The sequence below is a fragment of the Macaca nemestrina genome, chromosome 20 (genome assembly GCF_043159975.1).
Source record: "Macaca nemestrina isolate mMacNem1 chromosome 20, mMacNem.hap1, whole genome shotgun sequence".
NCBI lineage: Eukaryota > Metazoa > Chordata > Mammalia > Primates > Cercopithecidae > Macaca > Macaca nemestrina.
The window spans coordinates 45902422-45923274 of NC_092144.1; the positions used below are offsets into that span (position 1 = coordinate 45902422).

The window sequence follows — 20853 nt, forward strand, 5'->3', positions numbered from 1 at the left end:
TTGCAGTGAGCTGACATCGTACCACTGCACTCCAGCCTGGGCAACAAGAGTGAAATTCCGTCTCAAAAAAAAAAAAAAACAAAAAACAAAACTGTCTAATGGAAATTTTTAAATTACCTAAGTGGCTTTATATTATATTAGTATTAGACTGTGCTGCTTTAGACTCAAACACCACTGTATCAGGCTGCCTCTCACCATGTACACCAGTATGTTGTCTGAATCAGTCACACGGCCAAATCTCAAACAAGATTTGGTTGTCACCACTTAAATCCCCTCATGAATGTTCTGGAAAAACTCCCTGCTCTTGTTGACATAGCCTTCTCTGCACAAAACTCCTATCATATTCCCACTCCTAGATGTCTCCAAAGCTACCTTTGTCACTTACTGATTAATACCTACCATCTCCTATCTTGCTTTGTTTGCAAATCAAGTCTATAAATAAGATCAAAGGTATCTAGTGTGCTATTCTACTTAATCACTCATCTCCTCCTTAACAAATTACAATCTAAAAAAATGTTTTAACTTCTCCCGGAGTTGTATTTCTACAACATAAGAATCCTTTGGAAAAAAAGAAGCACATGGGAGAATCGAATGATTTACCTAATGGGTATGTGAATATTCAATGAAAAGGAAATGGGCATTTGGAAAGTCACTGGAGGACAAGGGGACCCATCTCTACGGTCTTCTTGTTAATTGGGAAGGGAAGGCTAAGGGACAGGTAAATGAAGAAAAAAATAAACTAACCTTGAGCTGGCCATTAGTACCAATGCTGTCTTCCACTTCAGGGGGCCTTCACTTGCAGAACTACATAACCAAGAGGGAGAAAGGACTCATGACATCCTGGACTGGTTAAATAAGAACACACTGTTCACCACCAGAAAAGCCCATTACACACAACAAACACATCCAGATCGAAGAGGGAAACTAGAATATTGTCGACTCCGCCCTGTATCTGAGAAAAAGGTACGACCAAGGCCTAGAGGTGTACTCTTTAAGTTCACAGCAGTTTCCAGGGGACACAGCTCAGGAAATACTGTAGTTCTTTAATGTATAAATGGCCTCCAAATTCATGCAAGGGGAGTTATCCCAGGAATGAATACTACACCTATGCCTTCCCCTTTCCCAAGAAACTTCATTTATCTATCGTATCTATCTATCATTTATCTTCTACATATCTGTCTAATCTATCTATTTATATGCGTGTGTGTGTGTGTGTGTGTGTGTGTGTGTGTAAGACCTCACGAAGAGATTACATCACAGACATCCCAGAGTCAGAAAAATGACGCTTTACCCAAAACAAACTCCTACAGGCTCATGGAAAAAAAAAAAAAGCCTCTACGCCGTTCACACTTATAGTTGGTCAGTCACAACAGTGCTGTCACACGATCACATTACCATAGACCAGGGTCACACGATAGGCCCCGCCCCTACTCACCGTCCCATGAGCCCGATTAAAGAGCACCCACGGCACACACTAGGGTCTCGTCACACACACACACATACATACACACACACACCACAATGACGCCATAACAAGCAACAGCACCAGCAACCATCGTCCGCAGCTCCCGCGTACATAGGCCTGAGGCTCCCGGCTCCACGTGGACTGACCTCGCCTGGCAGCGCCGGGACACTTCACCGCAAGCTCCTCCCGCAGCCTGCCAGAGTCAGGCTTACCTCAATAACCAAAACACCGGAAAGAGATGCAAAGGTCAAAGTTCATCCGTGGCCCTGGGGCCTGTGGGAAACGTAGTCCAACAACGAAAGGGCCCCGAAGCTGAAGCCGAGCCCGTTGGCCGCAGGGGCCGCACCAGGCCATAGACTCCGGGAGTTTCCGGGTGCGTAGACCCTTTCCCTCGGCGGAGGCTGCGGCTGCGCGTCCTCCCGGCGCGGAAGAGGCGGCTGGTGGTCCCCGACGGCAAGGTGAGGTCGAGGCAGTAACCGGGAACCCAGGCTGGGAGGGCAGAATGAGGAACAGGAAGTTGGGGCGAGGGTGACCGTGAGGGAGGTGGGGGGCTGCGGAAGTCTAGGTGGCCCCTACCTCACCTCTGGAAAGAACCGGAAGCCCGAGCTGGGGAGGGTGAAGGAAGTCGCGGACCGGCTGCACAGCGGAGGAGAAAACCCGGACCCCAAGCTAAGGGAGGCCGAAGAAGGAACTGGAGGGCCGGGCTGGGAAGGCCTGAAGCGGGTACCGGCTTTAGGCTGGGGAGGGTCGAACGGAGAACTCGGAGCCTGAGTCGGGCGAGGTTTTGCTCTACTCTGGCCTCTAAATGTGGGGGCCTCAGGATGTGATCCGTGGTCGTGAACCGGAGGGTGACTTGGAGTTTTTGTCCGTTTTGCACCATGAGAAAGCCCCGGAATGGAATCTGGCAAGTAGCGGAGGCTCAGTGTGTGTGTGTCCGCCCTAGTGCGTGTTATACACTGTTGACGAAAAGACTCAAACTCTAAAGTATTTGAAGAGACTTATTTTGAGCTAAATATGAGTGACCAGTGGCCGGTGGCACAGCCCTCAGAAGATCTTGAGAATCTGTGCCCAGGGTGGTCGGGATTTATGTGGTTTTATACCTTTTAGGGAAACATGAGACACCAATTAAATACATGTAAAATGTATATTGATTCCCTCCGAAAAAGCGGGACAACTGGAAGGTGGGTGGCCTTCCAGATCATAGATAGATTCAAAGATTATTTGATTGACAATGGGTTGAGAGTTATTAACGTAAGACTTAGGATAGCAAGTAGCAGGCTTCACACATAAAAGAGTATAAATGTTTCTTTTCAGACGTGGGGTCTTTTTTTTATCAGTAATTCCAAAATGGAGGAGGGTATAATGAGGCATGTCCGACTAGCCCGCCACCCGCCTTTCTATCATGACTTTACTCGTAGTTTTTCAGGTTAGGAATGCCCTGGCCAAGAGGAGGAGTCCATTCAGATGGTCTGGGGGTGCTTAGGATTTTATTTTTAGTTTACAACACCAGCAGCACCGGAAAGTTTGCTGGTGTCCTTTGCAGTTTCAAAGTAGAGACAGCCATAGTTCTGATTTGTGTCACTGTAACTGTCAGTTCCGGAATTCCATATTTCTCCTTTACCCTAATGTCTGCGAGATTTCATGTGTAGTTCAGTTTTCTTTTTCTGAACAGCACTACATTGTGTAAATAGACCACAATTTGTGTAGTCATTTTTCTGTTGTTGAACATTTGGCAGGTTTTATACATTATGAATAAAGCTGGCACTTTTCTATTTCTCCTGGGCAAATATTTAGAAGAAAAGTTGCTGGGTAATTGGTAACTTTACATTTAACTTTCCAAGAAGCTGATGAGCCTTTTAGAATAATTAGTTGTGATTTGTGGTGTGAGATTGTGTAACTGGAGTAAGTAGTTTCTGAGTTTGCTTTGCTATGTTCGTATGGAATTATGAGATGGGCTCAGCAGGGTTGTGAATGTCATGTAGGGTCCATAGGATTGTGGCTTTGTGGAGTAGGTGAGATCACAGGAAACAATGTGTCTGTACTAATTGTTGTTTATCATGGTTTTGTGTGTACATTCCATGATAACTGAAAATGGATCACTATGTAAGTGATGTTAATGACTGAAGAACTCTGTGTGTGTGGTGTATGTCATTTTGCTTGCAGAATTATGATAGTTTCTAATAAGTAAAATAGCATAAGCATTGGAAACTAAGAGGTAAAATTATAATTTCTAGATGACAGGGTTGCAATAACTGGAAACATCATACAAACTAAATCCAATATGTTGAAATGAGGAGGACTCCATATGTAGCACAGAGGAAAAATACTTTCATCCCTACCACTTTCAACAGTTATATAGATTTGAGGTTCCCTCCCACACACTACCCACCGCCTGCTTGTCCCTGGATGAAACTGGGGGTGATTTAATGCCCTCCTAAATCACTCTAAGCCAAGTAAAAGTACTTGAAATACTAAAAATCACAAGGTCAGCCTTGTAGTAATTAAAATAGTCATTTTCTGATTAAAATGTTTACTGTAAAAATCAAATTTCAAACTTCATTTAAAAGAAAAATTTCTTTAAACTGTCTGGAGCCTACAGTGTAATTACTTTCTTCTCTACTTCCCCAACCTGTATTACTAAAGAGTTACTATCTAGCATAATGATTAATTAATATTTAATTGTAAATGTTTATTAGTTAACTAGGCAGGTTTAACCAAGTTATAGAAACTCTAAGAGGTTTCACATGGTTTTTTTGTTTTTCTTTTCTTTTTTTGAGACGGAGTCTCACTGTCACCCAGGTGGGAGTGCAATAGTGTCGTCTCCGCTAACTGCAACCTCCGCCTCCCGGGTTCAAGCGATTATCCTGCCTCAGCCTCCTGAATAGCTGGCATTACAGGTGCTCGCCACCACGCCTAATTTTTGTAGTTTTAGTAGAGACAGGGTTTGACCACGTTGGCCAGGCTGGTCTCCAAAGTGCTGGGATTACAGGCGTGAGCCACCGCACCCAGCCTCATGTGGCTTCTTTTGACTCCCTTCTTTCTATGTTGTTCACATTTTTAAAAAAAAGAATCCAAAACAGCAAGGGTCCTTTTCTGCAAATTATAAAAGCTATGGCTGAGAATGTTTCTTCTCTCCTTTCTGAAATAGTCTTTCTCCCAGGATATCTGAGCATTTGCCTACCATTAAACTTCCATGAGATAGGATTCTGTGGGGAAAAGAGAGATCAGACTGTTACTGTGTCTATGTAGAAAGAAGTAGACATAAGAGACTCCATTTTGTTCTGTACTAAGAGAAATTATTCTGCCTTGAGATGCTGTTAATCTATAATCCTAGCCCCAACCCTGTGCTTGCAGAAACACGTGCTGTGCTGACCCAAGGTTTAATGGATTTAGGGCTGTGCAGGATGTGCTTTGTTAAAAAAGTGCTTGAAGGCAGTATGCTTGTTAGAAGTCATCTCCATTCTCTAATCTCGAGTACCCAGGGGCACAATACACTGCGGAAGGTACCCAGGGACACAATACACTGCTGAAGGCCGCAGGGACCTCTGCCTAGGAAAGCCAGGTATTGTCCAAGGTTTCTCCCCATGTGATAGCCTGAGATATGGCCTCCTGGGAAGAGGAAGGCCTGACCGTCCCCCAGCCTGACACCCTTAAAGGGTCTGTGCTGAGGATTAGTAAAAGAGGAAGGCCTCTTTGCAGTTGAGATAAGAGGAAGGCATCTGTCTCCTGCTCCTCCCTGGGAGTACAATGTCTAGGTGTAAAACCTGATTATACCTTCTATTTACTGAGACTGGAGAAAACCGCCTTAGGGCTGGAAGTGAGACATGCTAGCGGCAATACTGCTCTTTTTTTTTTTTTTTTGAGACAGAGTCTCCCTCTGTCGCCCAGGCTGGAGTGCAGTGGCTGGTTCTCAGCTCACTGCAAGCTCCGCCTCCCGGGTTTACGCCATTCTCCTGCCTCAGCCTCCGGAGTAGCTGGGACTACAGGTGCCCGCCACCTCACCCGGCTAGTTTTTTGTGTTTTTTTAGTAGAGACGGGGTTTCACCGGGTTAGCCAGGATGGTCTCGATCTCCTGACCTCGTGATCTGCCCGTCTCGGCCTCCCAAGTGCTGGGATTACAGGCTTGAGCCACCGCGCCTGGCCAATACTGCTCTTTATTGCACCAAGATGTTTGCGTATGGGCACATCAAAGCACAGCACCATTTCTTAAACTTACTTATGACACAGAGACCTTTGTTCACATGTTTTCTTGGCTGACCTTCTCCCCACTATTACCCTATTGTCCTGCCACTTCCTCCTCTCCGAGATGGTAGAGAGAATGATACTGAGGGAACTCAGAGACCAGTGCCGCCTTGGGGCGTGGGTCTTCTGTATGCTGAGCGTCAGTCCCCTGGGCCCACTTTTCTTTCTCTATACTTAGTTTCTGTGTCTTATTTCTTTTCTCAGTCTCTCATTCCACCTGAGAAACACCCACAGGTGTGGAGGGGCAGGCCACCCCTTCAGGATTCCCCATTTTCTTTTATTCCAGTCAGATAACCATGTTGCCTTCTCCAAGTTTCCCTTCTAATTGTAACTACTGTTCACTTAATAATTGGGTATTTTGGCCGGGCACAGTGGCTCACGCCTGTAATCCCAACACTTTGGGAGGCTGAGGTGGAGAGATCACGAGGTCAGGAGTTCGAGACCAGCCTGGCCAACACAGTGAAACCCCGTCTCTACTAAAAATACAAAAATTAGCCGGGCGTGGTGGCATGCACCTGTAGTCCCAGCTACTCAGGAGGCTGACGCAGGACAATTGCTTGAACCCAGGAGACGGAGGTTGCAGTGAGCCAAGATCGTGCCATTGCACTCCAGCCTGGGTGACAAAGCAAGACTCCATCTCAAAAATGATAATAATAATAATAATTGGATATATCACTCAGCACTCTTTTCACTCCCATAAACAGAAACATATTCCCTTGAATTATATTACTTTCTTTCTTTTTTTTTTTTTTTTTTTTTTTTTTTGAGACGGAGTCTCACTCTGTCACCCAGGCTGGAGTGCGGTGGCCGGATCTCAGCTCACTGCAAGCTCCGCCTCCCGGGTTCACGCCATTCTCCTGCCTCAGCCTCCCGAGTAGCTGGGACTACAGGCGCCCGCCACCTCACCCGGCTAGTTTTTTGTATTTTTTAGTAGAGACGGGGTTTCACCGTGTTAGCCAGGATGGTCTCGATCTCCCGACCTCGTGATCCGCCCGTCTCGGCCTCCCAAAGTGCTGGGATTACAGGCGTGAGCCACCGTGCCTGGCCGAATTATATTACTTTCACAAACCTTTTTTATACAGATAGTGATTTGATGTCTAAATAGTGAGTACTCAGGAGAGCCCATACTAGGGAAAACCTCATCATGTCCACATATCTCAGTTTACTAGTGAGTGATTCTTTTTCTTTTCTTTTTCCTTTAATTTTTTTTTTGAGACAAGGTCTCTCTCTGTCACTGAGGCGGGGGGCAGTGGCGCAATCTTGGCTCACTGCAGCCTCAACCTCTCAGGCTCGTGATTCTCCCATTGCAGTCTCCTGAGTAGCTAGGACCACAAGCACCCACCACCATACCCGGCTAATTTTTGAATTTTGTATTTTAGGTGGAGACAGTTTCGCCACATTGCCCGGGCTGGTCTCAAACTCCTGAGCTCAAGCAACCCGCCCTCCTTAGCCTCCCAAAGTGCTGGGATTACAGGTGTGAACCACCATGCCCGGCCCTACTTTCTATCGAAGTAGAATGGGTAGATAACATTATTATTAACAGCATATGGGAAGAGGGAGGTCCTCCCATGTTACATTGTTCTCCCTGCCCCTTCTGGGTCATGTTGCACCACTCTTTCCCTTCTAGTCATATCCCAGGGGGCCTTGTCCCATTTATACAGCTCCATTCTACTCCCATCCCACCAGAAGCATGGGAGTAGTCTGACTGAAAGATCAGATAGAAGAGTGTACTCTCTTTTTTTTTTGAGATAGAGTCACCCAGGCTGGAATGCAGTGGCATGGTCATGGCTCACTGGAGTCTCAAACTCCTGGGCCCAAGCAATCGTCCCACTCAGCCTCCTGAGCAGCTGGGACTACAGGCACATGCACAACCACATGCAGCTATTTTTTAAAAATTTTTCTGTAGAGATGGGGTCTCACTATGTTGCTTAGTTTGGTCTCAAACTCCTGTGCTCAAGTGATCCTCCTGCCTTGGGCTCACAAAGTGCTTAGGATTACAGGCATGAGTCACCACGCTCAGCTGAAGTCTACTCTATATTCAGGAAAGCACTGGAGAAGAGAGAGGACAAGAGAAACAGGTCCGTGGTGACAGGAGCCTAGGAAGAGAGTAGGCCTTCAGTCTTGGTGGAAAAATAAATGGTATTCTAAGCCTTTGGATGCTAATTTCAGTACCACCCACTCTTTTTCTCTTGTCCATTTCTCCCTTAGATTTTTTATAAAATGAAGAACTGAATCCATTTTTTTTTTCCTGTCATTCAAGTGAGGAGCAAGAATAAAGGGTATAGGGGAGATTTTTTTTTTTTTTGAGACAGAGTCTCACTCTGTTGCCCAGGCTGGAGTGCATTGGCGCTATCTCGGCTCATTGCAACCTCACCATCCCAGGTTCAAGTGATCCTCCTGCCTCAGCCTCCCAAGTAGCTGGGACTACAGGTGTGCACCACCATACCCAGCTAATTTTTTGTATTTTTAGTATAGACAAGGTTTCACCATGTTGGACAGGATGGTCTTGATCTCTTGACCTTTTGATCCCCCTGCCTCAGTCTCCCAAAGTGCTGGGATTACAGGCATGAGCCACCATGCCCGGCTGGGGGAGATTTTTTTTGTTTTTGTTTTTTTGTTTTTTTGAGATGAAGTCTTGCTCTGTCACCCAGGCTGGAGTGCAGTGGCGCAATCTCGGCTCACTGCAACCTCTGCCTCCTGGGTTCAAGCGATTCTCCTGCCTCAGCCTCTGTAGTAGCTGGGATTACTGGCAAGCGTGCCACCACACCTGGCTGATTTTTGTATTTTTAGTAGAGATGGTTTTGCCATTTGGCCAGGCTGGTCTCAAACTCCTGACTTCAAGTGATCTGCCAGCCTCCCAAGTAGCTGGGACTACAGGTGTGCACCACCATACCCAGCTAATTTTTTGTATTTTTAGTATAGACAAGGTTTCACCATGTTGGACAGGATGGTCTTGATCTCTTGACCTTTTGATCCCCCTGCCTCAGTCTCCCAAAGTGCTGGGATTATAGGCGTGAGCCACCACACCCGGTCACATGTAGTATTAAGTTGGGTATTTGCGGCTAGACGCAGTGGCTCACGCCTGTAATCCCAACACTTTGGGAGGCCAAGGCGGGTGGATCCCCTAAGGTCAGGAGTTCGAGACCAGCCTGACCAACATAGCAAAACCCTATCTCTACTAAAAATTAGCCAGGCATGGTGGTGGGTGCCTGTAATCCCAGCTACACTGGAGGCTGAGGCAAAGAATTGCTTGAACCCAGGAGGCGGAGGTTGCAGTGAGCTGAGATTGCGCCATTGCACTCCAGCCTGGGAGACAGAGTGAGACTCGTGAGACTCCGTCTCAAAAAAAAAAAAACAAAGAAATTCTAAGCTGAAAAAGCTACTTAAAATTGGTCAAGAAAAAGATAATACATTAAGTATAAGAAAGTTGGCATGGCTATAGTAATATCAGATAATAGCCCTCAAAACAAAATATTGCAGGAGATAGGTAACAATCATAAAAGAGCAGGTCATTAGGAATTTGCATATACATTTGTCACTTAACTACAGGGATACATTCTGAGAAATGTGTCATTAGGTGATTGCATCATGCAAGCATCATAGAGTACACTTAACACAAACAGAAATGGGGTAGCCTACTACATACCTAGGTTATATGGTATAGCCTATTGCTCCTAGGCTACAAACCTGTATAGCATATTACTGTATTGAATGCTGTAGGCATTTATAACACAGTGGTATTTGTGTATCTAAACATAGAAAAGGTACAGTAAAAATACTGTATAAATTATTAAAAAATGGCACACCTCTATAAGATACTTGCCATGAATGGAGCTTGCAGGACTGAAGCTCTGGGTGCGTCACTGAATGAGTTGTGTGAGTATGCTAAGGACTAGGACATTACTGTATACTACTGTAGACTTTACAAGCAGTACGCTTAGGCTTCACTAAATTTATTTTTTAAAGTTTTCTTCAATAATAAATTAACCTTAGCTTCCTGTGATATTTTTACATTATAAACTTACTATTTTTTATCTTTTTGAATTGTAATAACACTTCACTTAAAACACAGACACATTATATAGGAACACAAAAATATTTATGTCCTAACTCTATAGGCTTTTTTCTATTTAAAAAAATTTTTATTTTAAAAATGTTTGTTACTTTTTAAACTTTCTTGTTAAAAACAAAGACACACACACTTTAGCCTGGGCCTACACAGGGTCCAAAGTATCAGTATCACTGTCTTTTACCTCCACATCTTGTCCCACTGAAATGTCGGTCTTCAGGGTTAATAATATGCATGGAGCTGTCATCTCCTATGAAAACAATGCCGCCTTCTGGATACCTCCTGAAGGACTTGCCTGAGGCAGGTTTTTTGTTTGTTTGTTTGAGACAGAGTCTAGCTTTGTTGCCAAGGCTGGAGTGCAGTGGCACAATCTCACCTCCCAAAGCTGGAGTGCAGTGGCACAATCTCACCTCCACCTCCCAGGTTCACACCATTCTCCTGCCTCAACCTCCCGAGTAGCTGGGACTACAGGTGCCCACCACACCCGACTAATTTTTTGTATTTTTAGTAGAGACAGAGTTTTACCGTGTTGGCCAGGAAGGTCTCGATCTCCTGACCTCATGATCCACCAGCCTCCGCCTCCCAAAGTGCTGGGATTACAAGTGTGAGCCACCACGCCTGGCCACCTGAAGCTGTTTTACAGTTACCTTTTTTTTTTCCTAAATAAGTAGAAGGACGGAGTACAGTCTAAAATAATAATACTAATAGTACAATAAATACATAAACTAGTAACGTAATAATTTATTATTATCACCTATTACATACTATACATAATTGCATGTACTATACTTTTATACAACTGGAAGCACAGTAGGTTTATTTACACCAGCCTCACCACAAACACCTGAGTGATATGTTGCACGAAAACGTCCACAAGTGATAGGAATTTTTCAGCTCCACTGTAATCTTATGGGACCACCATTGTATGTGTCCATCATTGACTAAAATATTGTTACCTGGCACATGGCTGTATGTGTTCATCAGGAATATGTACACTGGTATGAACCTATAATGAGAGTGTTAAATTTCATGAAGCAAAAACTAACAGAACAAAAGAAATAAACAGATCCACAAGCATAATTGGAAATCCACAATTATATCTCAGTAATTGATAGCATTTGTAGGCAAGAAACTCAGTGGTATATATAATCAGCTCTTCATATATGCACATTCAACCAATGGCAATGCACAAATACTCAGAAAAAACACAACAACAGTAAAAATACAAATTTTAAAATACAGTGTAACGTTTATATAGCATTTACACTGTATTAGGTATTATAAAAAATCTAGAGATGGTTTAAAGTATACAGAAAGATATGTATAGGTTATATGCAAATTGTACACCATTTTATGTAACAAATTTGAGCATCTGCAGGTTTTGGTATCCACAAGGTGTCCTGGAACCAGTCCCCTGTGGATAGCAAGGGACAACTGTACAGAAGATGCGAACCAAACCAGTCAACATGACCTAATTGTTGGTTTACAGAACACTATACTCACAATTGAAAAATTACATTCTTTTCATGTACATGAACAATCCCCACGATAGACCATAGCTGGACCATAAGTCACAATAAACTTCAAAAGATTGCCACGTTACAGGGAATGTGCGTTAGAAACCAGTAATAAGAAACCTATACTGGCCAGGTGCTGTGGCTCACGCCTGTAATCCCAGCACTTTGGGAGGCTGAGGTGGGCGGATCATGAGGTCGGGAGATCAAGACCGTCCTGGCAAACACGGTGAAACCCCGTCTCTACTGAAAAAATACAAAAAATTAGCCGGGCATGGTGGCAGGCGCCTGTAGTCCCAGCTACTCGGGAGGCTAAGGCAGGAGAATGGCGTGAACCCGGGAGGCGGAGCTTGCAGTGAGCCGAGATCATGCCACTGCACTCCAGCCTGGGCAACAGAGCGAGACTCTTTCTCAAAAAAAAAAAAAAAAAAGAAATCTATACAATCCCTCAGTACATAGAAATTAAATAACACACTTCTAAATCTGCAGATCATTGAATAAATAAGGGGGAAATATTTTGAACTATGAAATTTGACAGCATGTCAAAAATGGAAGGATACAGCTAAAGCAGAGTTGAGAGGAATGTTAAGTACTTAAATTAAGAAAGAAGAAATTCATAGCAGCATTATTCACAATAGCCAAGAAATAGGTACAACCCACATGTCCATCAGTGGATGAGTGGATAAACAAAATGTGATAATATGATTTGGATATTTGTTCCCTCAAAATCTCATGTGGACATGTGACCCCCAATGTTGGAGGTGGCGCTTAGTGGGACGTGTTGGATTATACGGGTGGATCTCATGAATGGCTTGGTGTCCTCCCCATGGATATGAGTTCACCCTATAGCTAGTTGTTTAAAAGAACCTGGCACCTCCTCCCTCTCCCTTTTGTTCCCTCTTGCCATGTGATATGCTAGCTCTCCCTTTGCCCTCTGCCATTTTTGTAAGCTTCCTGAGGCCTCACCAGAAGCAGATGCTGGCACTATGCTTCTTGTACAGCCTGTAGAACCGTAAGCTAAATAAACCATTTTTCTTTATAAATTACCCAGCCTCAGGTATTCCTTTATAGCAGCATAAAACAGACGAATATATGTGGCATACACATACAATGTAGTATTATCCAGCCTTGGAAGGAAATTTTGACATATGCTACAATGTGGCTGAACCATGAGGACATTATTCTAACAAGCCAATCACAAAAAGATAATTACTGGTCTCCTACTTTTTGGCTATTAACGCTATAGTGAGAGAGTCTAGGTTTCTTATGGTGGTTGCCAGGGGCTGGAGGCAGGGGGAAAAGGGTAGTTATTATTTGATGGATATAGTTTCACATTTACAGGATGAAGAAGTTGTGGATATTGGTTGTACAGAAATGGGAATATACTTAATGCTACTGAGCTGGACACTCAAAAGTAGTTAAGATGGTAAATTTTATGTTACATATATACTTTGCCACAACTTTTAAAAATGAAGAAAGTCTTCAAGAAACTAGAAAAAGAATAACAAACATGCTATATGCTAAACCCAAAATCGAAAAAAAGAAATAAAGATGGGCATAAATCAATAAAGTAGATATAGAAAGCAGACCATTAAGAAAATGAACAAAACAAAAAGTTGTTTATTTGAAGGTATTTAAAAAATTGATAAATCCCTAGTAAGCATAACTAATAAAAGAAAACACAAATTACCCATGTCAGGAATAAAAATGAAGATGCCACTACAGATCCTACAGACAGTAAAATGATATGCCAATAATATGAACAATTTTATGCCAATAACTTTGACATCTTAGATGAAATTCATCCATTCCTTTAAAAGCACAGCTTCTCAAAACTCTTGACTCAAGATGAAATAGAAAAACAGAAAGTCTGTATCTAATTTTTTTTTTTTTTTTTTTTTTGAGACAGGGTCTTACTCTGTCACCCAGACTGGAGTTCATCCAGACTGCAGTCCAGTGGCATGATCATGACTCACTACTGGTATCAAGTGATTGTCCTGTCTCAGCTTCCCAAGTAGCTGGGACTATAGGTAGGCACCACTATGGCCAACTAATTAAAAAAAAAACTTTAGAGACAGGGTCTCACTTTGTTGTGCAGGCTGGTCTTGAACTCCTGGGCTCAAGAAATCCTCCCACCTTGGCCTCCCAAAGTGCTGAGATTTCAGGCATGTGCCATGAAACGTGGCCTAAAATTTTAATTTTTAATAAGTAAAAATCCCTACATACAGAACCAGCTTCAGCTCCACTGAAACCCCTGCAACTCAGCCAAAAGTAAATGTAACATGGTTTTGAACACTCTCTCAATCCAGGGCACATGAAAAACCCTTAAAAACAAAAACAAAGCATACCTCTGCCCCACTGAGATGAGCTCAAAAATTACAAACAACAAGGAAATAACCATCACAGGCGGGTCAGCAGACTAAATAAATAATAAAGTTGGCATCTATTAAGAACTGCATATTATATGACAATATGAAAGAATATTAAATGTTTTAAATGGAAAAAACTCAGAATGAAAGCACAATACTTAAAAAGAATCAATAGATTTAAAAAATAACCAAAGAGAATTTCTAGAAATAAAAGAGATCTTAAGTATAGAGAACATAACAAGCACAGCTCAAAATTAATGAACTTAAAGATATATCTGAAGAGATTACCTATAATGCAGCACAGAGATAAAGAGTGAAAGACAAATGAGAAACTAAGAGACATGGAAGAAAATAAAAGGGCCCCAAGACACATCTAATGAATATCATAAAAGGAGAAAAAGGAGGAGGAGCATCAGAAGAAAAAGTGGTTTAGAACTTTTCATAATTAAAGTCAATTTTAAGATGAGGAATCAAAATGAGTGTCAAGTAGGATAATGAAAGCCGATCTAACACCTAGACACATCACAGTGATAATGCAGAACAGAAATCTTGAAAAGAAGGGAGGCAAAGAAAGAAAAGAAAAACGGAAAAGACATGCTACCTAAAAGGAAAGATGATTGCACACAGATATCAGAAGACAGGAGAATAATACCTTCGAAGTGATAGAGGAAAAGTAGCAATTAAGAGTGGGGCAAAATAAAGACATTTTCAGACAAAGGTTTTTTTCATAGACTCACTGGAAGAATTTCTAAAGGATTTGAATCAGCAAAAAGAAAAACTCAAAAGACAGAATGAGATAAAATTTTAAATGATGAGCAAGGAAATTGGTGAGTATGTTGGGGATTCTGTTTACCAAGTAATGATGATTACTTTTTATGGAATTTCAAAACAAATTAGATCAAAAGCATCAGACAAAAATAGAAAGAGGCGGGATGTGGTAGTTCACACCTGTAATCCCAGCACTTTGGGAGGCCAAGATGGGCAGATCCCTTGAGGTCAGGAGTTGGAGACCAGCCTGGCCAACATGCTGAAACCCCATCTTCACTAAAAATACAAAAATCAGCCAGGTGGGCCGGGTGTGGTGGCTTACGCCTGTAATCCCAGCAGTTTGGGAGGCTGAGGTGGATGGATCACCTGAGGTCAGGAGTTTGAGACCAGCCTGGCCTCAAACCCTGTCTCTACTAATAACACAAAAATTAGCCAGGTGTAGTGGCGTGCACCTGTAATCCCAGCTACTTGGGAGGCTGAGGAAGGATAATCTCTTGAACCCAGGAGGCGGAGATTTCAGTGAGCCGAGATCGTGCCATTGCACTCCAGCTTGGGCACCAAGAGTGAAACTCCGTCTCAAAAAAAAAAAAAAAAAAAAAAAATCAGCCGTGTGTGGTAGCACGCACCTGTAATCCCAGCTACTCAGGAGGCTAAGGCAAGAGAATCACTTGAACCCAGGAGGTGGAGGTTGCAGTAAACTGAGATCGCCCCACTGCACTCCACCCTGGGTGACAGAGGGAGACTCTGTCTCAAAAAAGAAAGAAAGAAAGAAAAAGACAGAGAGAGAAAGAGAAAGAACCTAAAGCATTCTAAGGTCTTTTTTATTGCTCAAGAAGGAGATACCAGTTAGTCATTAAGTCAAAGATGCAAGGTTAAGAGTAACTTCCAATAATAAAGCAATACAATATCTTATTTTTAATCCAGTGCAGGGGAAAGGAGAATAAAGAACACTTAATTGATCTCATAAAAATCAAAGCATAAAAGAAGCAGCAAATATAAGCCTGATTAAAAAGAAAGTAAAGAAGGAGATGGGTCATTGAACTAAGGGGAGGCCTGGTGACAGCTCTTGGAAGATGAAGTCTGACCAGAATAGCACGTAAGTCAATCAGGTTGCTGTGGCCAAAGTGCATGGTCCTTGCCTTTCTGAGTTTGTGGTGGGGAGAAACAACAAACCCAATATTAAACATGGAGGAAATAATTAAAGACTCAGGCCTATCAGTTTCCACTTGCTGCCCTCCCATTACTTCCAGTTTAAAGGTTTACAGGGGCTCATGGATGAGTGGGAAGTTTTTGCGAAGTTTGATACAGAAATGAGCTGCCTCTTGACCAGCAGAGAGCCCCAGATTCATCTTCATGTGGAGTAACTGAGCTGCAGGGCAGTCAGTGTTCCAGAGCTCTGTGCTCAGACAGATCTAGCTACAATCCCCACCTGCACTGTTTTTAGTTGTGTATATCCCTTAATGTTACTGAGCCTCATTCTCTTCTAATGTAAAATGAAGACAGGCATTTCTGCTCTACCCATCTCATCTGTAAATGGAGGGAGTAAGTTTTTATGAAATGAGACAAAGTATATTCAGTGTCAGTGTAGTAAATAAATTAGTGTCTTTCTGTTTCTCACAAAACTGAAATAAAAGCTGGAAAATTGCTTTGTAAACCGTAAGGCACTATGCATACAAAAGAGATTACTATGAATTTTTCTTTTTTTTTTTTTTTTTGAGACAGAGTCTCGCTCTGCCACCCAGGCTGGAATACAGTGGCCGGATCTCAGCTCACTGCAAGCTCTGCCTCTCGGGTTCACGCCATTCTCCTGCCTCAGCCTCCCGAGTAGCTGGGACTACAGGCGCCTGCCACCTCGCCCGGCTAGTTTTTTGTATTTTTTTAGTAGAGACGGGGTTTCACCGTGTCAGCCAGGATGGTCTCGATCTCCTGACCTCGTGATCCGCCTGTCTCAGCCTCCCAAAGTGCTGGGATTACAGGCTTGAGCCACCGCGCCCGGCCTACTATGAATTTTTCTAAGTGATTAGCTCGTGACTCCTTTCCATACTCCTCAGCAGTGGCCACATTGGGAGGCTGGATTTTGGTGGGATGGAAGGTAATGAGGAGACTGGTTTCTGGCCAGCTCCAGGACTGAATGTGATGGTTAATGATACTTAACATCACCACACAGCTCATTCCCTAGCTGGCTCAGTAACTATGGATATCTAAGCAACATCTTAACATTTATGCTTACATCTTCTAAGCTATGTATGTACTGTTCCTTGATTTACATGCCACATTGATTATTTAAGGGGTTCCAACTGTGGATCATGAGGCAGAAGAGGTGACAATGAAAGGGCAGGCAATGACAGGAGTGGCAATGACTATAAAACATTATATGCTCTTTATTAACATTTTAACTTCAAAAATTGTTGACTCCATTTTCCATTTCCTTGTAATATGTATTGAGCTTTTCAGTCCTGTTTTGTCATCACGCAAACAAGTAAAATTCTTAAGGATGCAGACCCACCTAATAGGAGTAAAAAGGAATCTTTTTTTTTTTTTTTTTTTTTTTTTTGAGATGGAGTCTCGCTCTGTCGCCCAGGCTGGAGTGCAGTGGCCGGATCTCGGCTCACTGCAAGCTCTGCCTCCCGGGTTTACGCCATTCTCCTGCCTCAGCCTCCCGAGTAGCTGGGACTACAGGCACCCACCACCTCGCCCGGCTAGTTTTTTGTATTTTTTAGTAGAGACGGGGTTTCACCGTGTTAGCCAGGATGGTCTCGATCTCCTGACCTCATGATCCGCCCGTCTCGGCCTCCCAAAGTGCTGGGATTACAGGCTTGAGCCACCGCGCCCGGCCGTAAAAAGGAATCTTTTAAAAATATGGAGGAGATGTGTTCTCTCTATGGAGCTACAGGGGAAAAGACACCACTCTGTGTCATAAAATCTATTTAAAAGAACCTGATATGATAAACTATTGAATTGAGAACACTCAGTGAATATCAGCGTTACTCTCCTGGTCAGTAGAGAGAGAACTCTGATCATCCTGAGCTATTTTCCTGTCTATAATTTGCTTATTTGTATTATTTGTGCAAAGGAGTCTTTAAGACCTCATATTTCAATAGTAATCCTAAATCCTGTTGTTTATGTCATAATTTGCTGCCCTGATAATGCTTAAACTCATCTCTGTTTTTCCAGAAGACATCAGTATGTATAAGGTTTCTATGTGAAGGAAAAAGAGGAGTTTGCAGATTCTGTTTACTCCTATCATGCATAAAAGTATAATAAAATCCCATGACCGGCTGGGTGTGGTGGCTCACGCCTGTAATCCCAACACTTTGGGAGGCTGAGGCAGGTGGATCACTTGAGGTCAGGAGTTTGAGACCAGCCTGGCCAACATGGTAAAACCCCGTCTCTACTAAAAATACAAAAATTAGCCAGGCGTGGTGGCAAGCGCCTGTAATCCCAGCTACTCAGGAGGCTGAGGCAGGAGAATCGCTTGAACCCAGGAGGTGGAGGTTGCAGTGAGCCAAGATCACGCCACTGCACTCCAGCCTGGGCGACAGAGCAAGACTCCATCTCAGGGAAAAAAAAAAAAAATCCCATGACCTTCTTAACCATTAGGGAAATGCACAACACAATAATGAGATACTATGAATACACCTACTACGATGGCTATAATTTTTTTTAAGTGTTGTCAAGGATGTTGAGAAATAAAAACTCTTTTACCCTGCTAGTGGGAATGTAAATGGTCCAGTTGCTGTGAAAATCAATCTAGCAGTTCCTGACATGGTTAAACATCATGTTAGCATAATCTCCAATTCTACTCCTCAGGTCTACCTGACAGAAATGAAAACATTTCCACACTAAAACAGGCACATGAATCTTCACAGCAGCATTATTCACAGTAGCCAAAAAATGGAAACATCCTAAACATCCGTCAGCTGATGAATGGGTAAGCAAGATGTCATATCTTTACCGTATCTTAGAATATTATTCAGTCATAAAAAGAAAGTAATAATGATACACGTTACATGGATGAACTTTCAAAACATTATGGTAAGTTAAAGAAGCTAGTCATGGGCCGGGTGCGGTGGCTCAAGCCTGTAATCCCAGCACTTTGGGAGGCCGAGACGGGTGGATCACAAGGTCAGGAGATCGAGACCATCCTGGCTAACACAGTGAAACCCCGTCTCTACTAAAAAATACAAAAAAAAACTAGCCGGGCGAGCTGGCGGGCGCCTGTGGTCCCAGCTACTCGGGAGGCTGAGGCAGGAGAATGGCGTGAACCCGGGAGGCGGAGCGTGCAGTGAGCTGAGATCAGGCCACTGCACTCCAGCCTGGGCGACAGAGCGAGACTCTGTCTCAAAAAAAAAAAAAAAAAAAAAAAAAAAGAAGCTAGTCATGAAGGATTTACATACTGCATGACTCCATTTATATGAAATGTCCAGAACAGGAAAATCTGTCAAGAAAAAGCACATTAACGGTTGCCTAGGGCTGGAGGGCATGGGGGTTTGGAAGCGATAGCAAAGGGGAGCTGGATTTCTTTGGGAGACAAATACGATCTAAAATTGTGGTGATGCTTGAGCCCAGGAGTTTGAGACCAGACTTGTCAACATGGTGAAACCCTTTCTCTACTAAAAATACAAAAATTAGCCAGGTGTGGTGGCGTGTGCCTGTAATCCCAGCTACTTGGGAGGCTGAGGCAGGAGAATCACTTGAACCCAGGAGGAGGAAGTTGCAGTGAGCCGAGATCATGCCACTGCACTACAGCCTGGGCGAAAGAGCAAGACTGTCTCAAAATAAAATAAAATTGTGAGGATGAATGTATTACTCTGTGAATATACAAAAATCCATTGAATTGTACACTTTAAATGGGTGAATTGTATGTGAATTATGGCTCAATAAAGTGGTTTTAACATGTCTTATGCCTTAAGGGATTACTAGTTTAGTATATGACCTCCGGTAGTAGTTTAATTAAATTCCGAGGGAGATCTCTTGAGCTTGATTCACAGCGTTGTTTTACCCTCCTAGCGTCCACTCCCTGCCGTCTTTGCATAGGAGAACCACAGTCCTGTATTCAAAGGTAAAAGTGGATAAGTACCTCATGATTTGAGGGTGGGTGTGATGGAAAGAGTTGTCATTCACTTGGTCTGCCCTATCCTCTAAGTGTATGTTTGCTCCCCACACCTCTGTCATCCTTGGTCTGAAGTGAGTGCTATTCCACCTTAGGAAAATACTGATGACCCCCAGCACTGTGAAAATCAGAACACTGAATGGCAGGATTCAAAAGGGCCATGACAAATATGAGGGAAATGGAAAAGGAGAATGAGATCCATCTATTGTGGATCAAACTTAACAGACAATGGCAGCAAGAAGTGGGGAGAGAAGAGAAACTTTCTCTGGAGTCTTGCCTATTCTGCGCTTCCAACAATATGCCCCTTCCCCATACCTTGCCCAATGCATCTCTTCATCTATATCCTTTGTAATATCCTTTATATTAAACCAGCGAACATAAGTGTTTCCTTGAGTTCTGTGAGCCACTTCAGCAAATTAATTGAACCCAAAAAGGGAGTTGTGAGAACCCCATCTTTTTTTTTCTTTTTTTTTCTTTTTAAGACAGGATCACGCTTTGTTGCGCAGGCTGGAGTGCAATGGCACAGATCACTGCTCACTGTAACCTTGAATTCCTGGACTCAAGTGATCCTTTCACCCCAACCTCCCAAGTAGCTAGGACTACACAGACTTGTACCTCCATGCCGAGCTAATTTTACTTTTTATTTTCTTGAGACAGGTCTCACGTTGCCCAGGCTGGTCTTGAACTCTTGGCCTCAAGTGATCCTCCAGCCATGAGCCACTGTAAATGTCTGGGAACGCCAACTTGAAGCCCGGTTGGTCAGAAGTTCTAGAGGCCCAGACTTGCAACTGGTGTCTGAAGAGATGCCAGTCTTAGGGACTGAGCCCTCAGCCTGAGGGATCTGATGCTATTTCCAGGCAGATAGTGTCAGAATTAAATTGAGGGATACGCAGTTGGCGTCTGCTACAGAACTGATTGCTTGCTTGCTTGCTGGTAGGGGAAATCCCCACATATCTGGGGGTCACTGAAGTCTTTGGTGTTGACTCTTACTGTGTTTGTTGTTTTCATGTGAGAGCGGAGCAGAAAAGCAAAGAAATGTTTTCTCCTGGTCTGTTTTCCAGACCAGTCTTTACAGAAACACACACACAGCTTCAAACAACACTGCACTTACACAACCCTAAAAGTTAGTAAGTACCTCTTTCAGTTCTGCTCCAAGGACTTCAATGATTTCAGCCTTACTGTAGTCCTGGCCTTGATTTTTAACATCCATCTCTCAGCAACTGGCAAAAAAAAAAAAAAAAAGACAAAAAATATCAGTGAAGATATATGGATTAGCAACCAACTTGATAAAATTAATATTTTGCAAAATAATG

At 43.2% G+C, this 20853-nt stretch overlaps 2 protein-coding genes across 20 annotated transcripts in view; one reads left to right on the forward strand and one right to left on the reverse strand.

Moving 5' to 3' along the window:
* Positions 1 to 20853, reverse strand: part of LOC105495455 (zinc finger protein 529) — a 51213-nt gene that overhangs the window by 26109 nt on the left and 4251 nt on the right. For 2 of the 9 annotated variants that reach the window (XM_011765043.3, XM_071086431.1), the window contains exons 2-3: positions 20676 to 20760; positions 745 to 804 (exon numbers count right to left, since the gene is read on the reverse strand). In XM_011765043.3, the coding sequence (XP_011763345.1) occupies positions 745 to 758 (14 nt within the window). In that variant the 5' untranslated portion in view covers positions 759 to 804; positions 20676 to 20760. Of the gene's footprint in view, positions 1 to 744; positions 805 to 1546; positions 20761 to 20853 lie in introns of those variants that run through there. The other 7 variants (XR_011617471.1, XM_011765048.3, XM_011765044.3 and 4 more) reach the window with 7 other exon arrangements.
* Positions 1817 to 20853, forward strand: part of LOC105495639 (zinc finger protein 382) — a 92419-nt gene continuing 73382 nt past the window's right edge. For 9 of the 11 annotated variants that reach the window (XR_011617472.1, XR_011617473.1, XR_011617475.1 and 6 more), the window contains exon 1: positions 18253 to 18358. Coding sequence is in view for 3 of the 11 variants with exons in the window: in XM_071086434.1 (XP_070942535.1) it covers positions 18355 to 18358 (4 nt within the window). In the remaining 8 variants the exon portion in view is untranslated. Of the gene's footprint in view, positions 1924 to 18252; positions 18359 to 20853 lie in introns of those variants that run through there. The other 2 variants (XM_071086441.1, XM_071086443.1) reach the window with 1 other exon arrangement.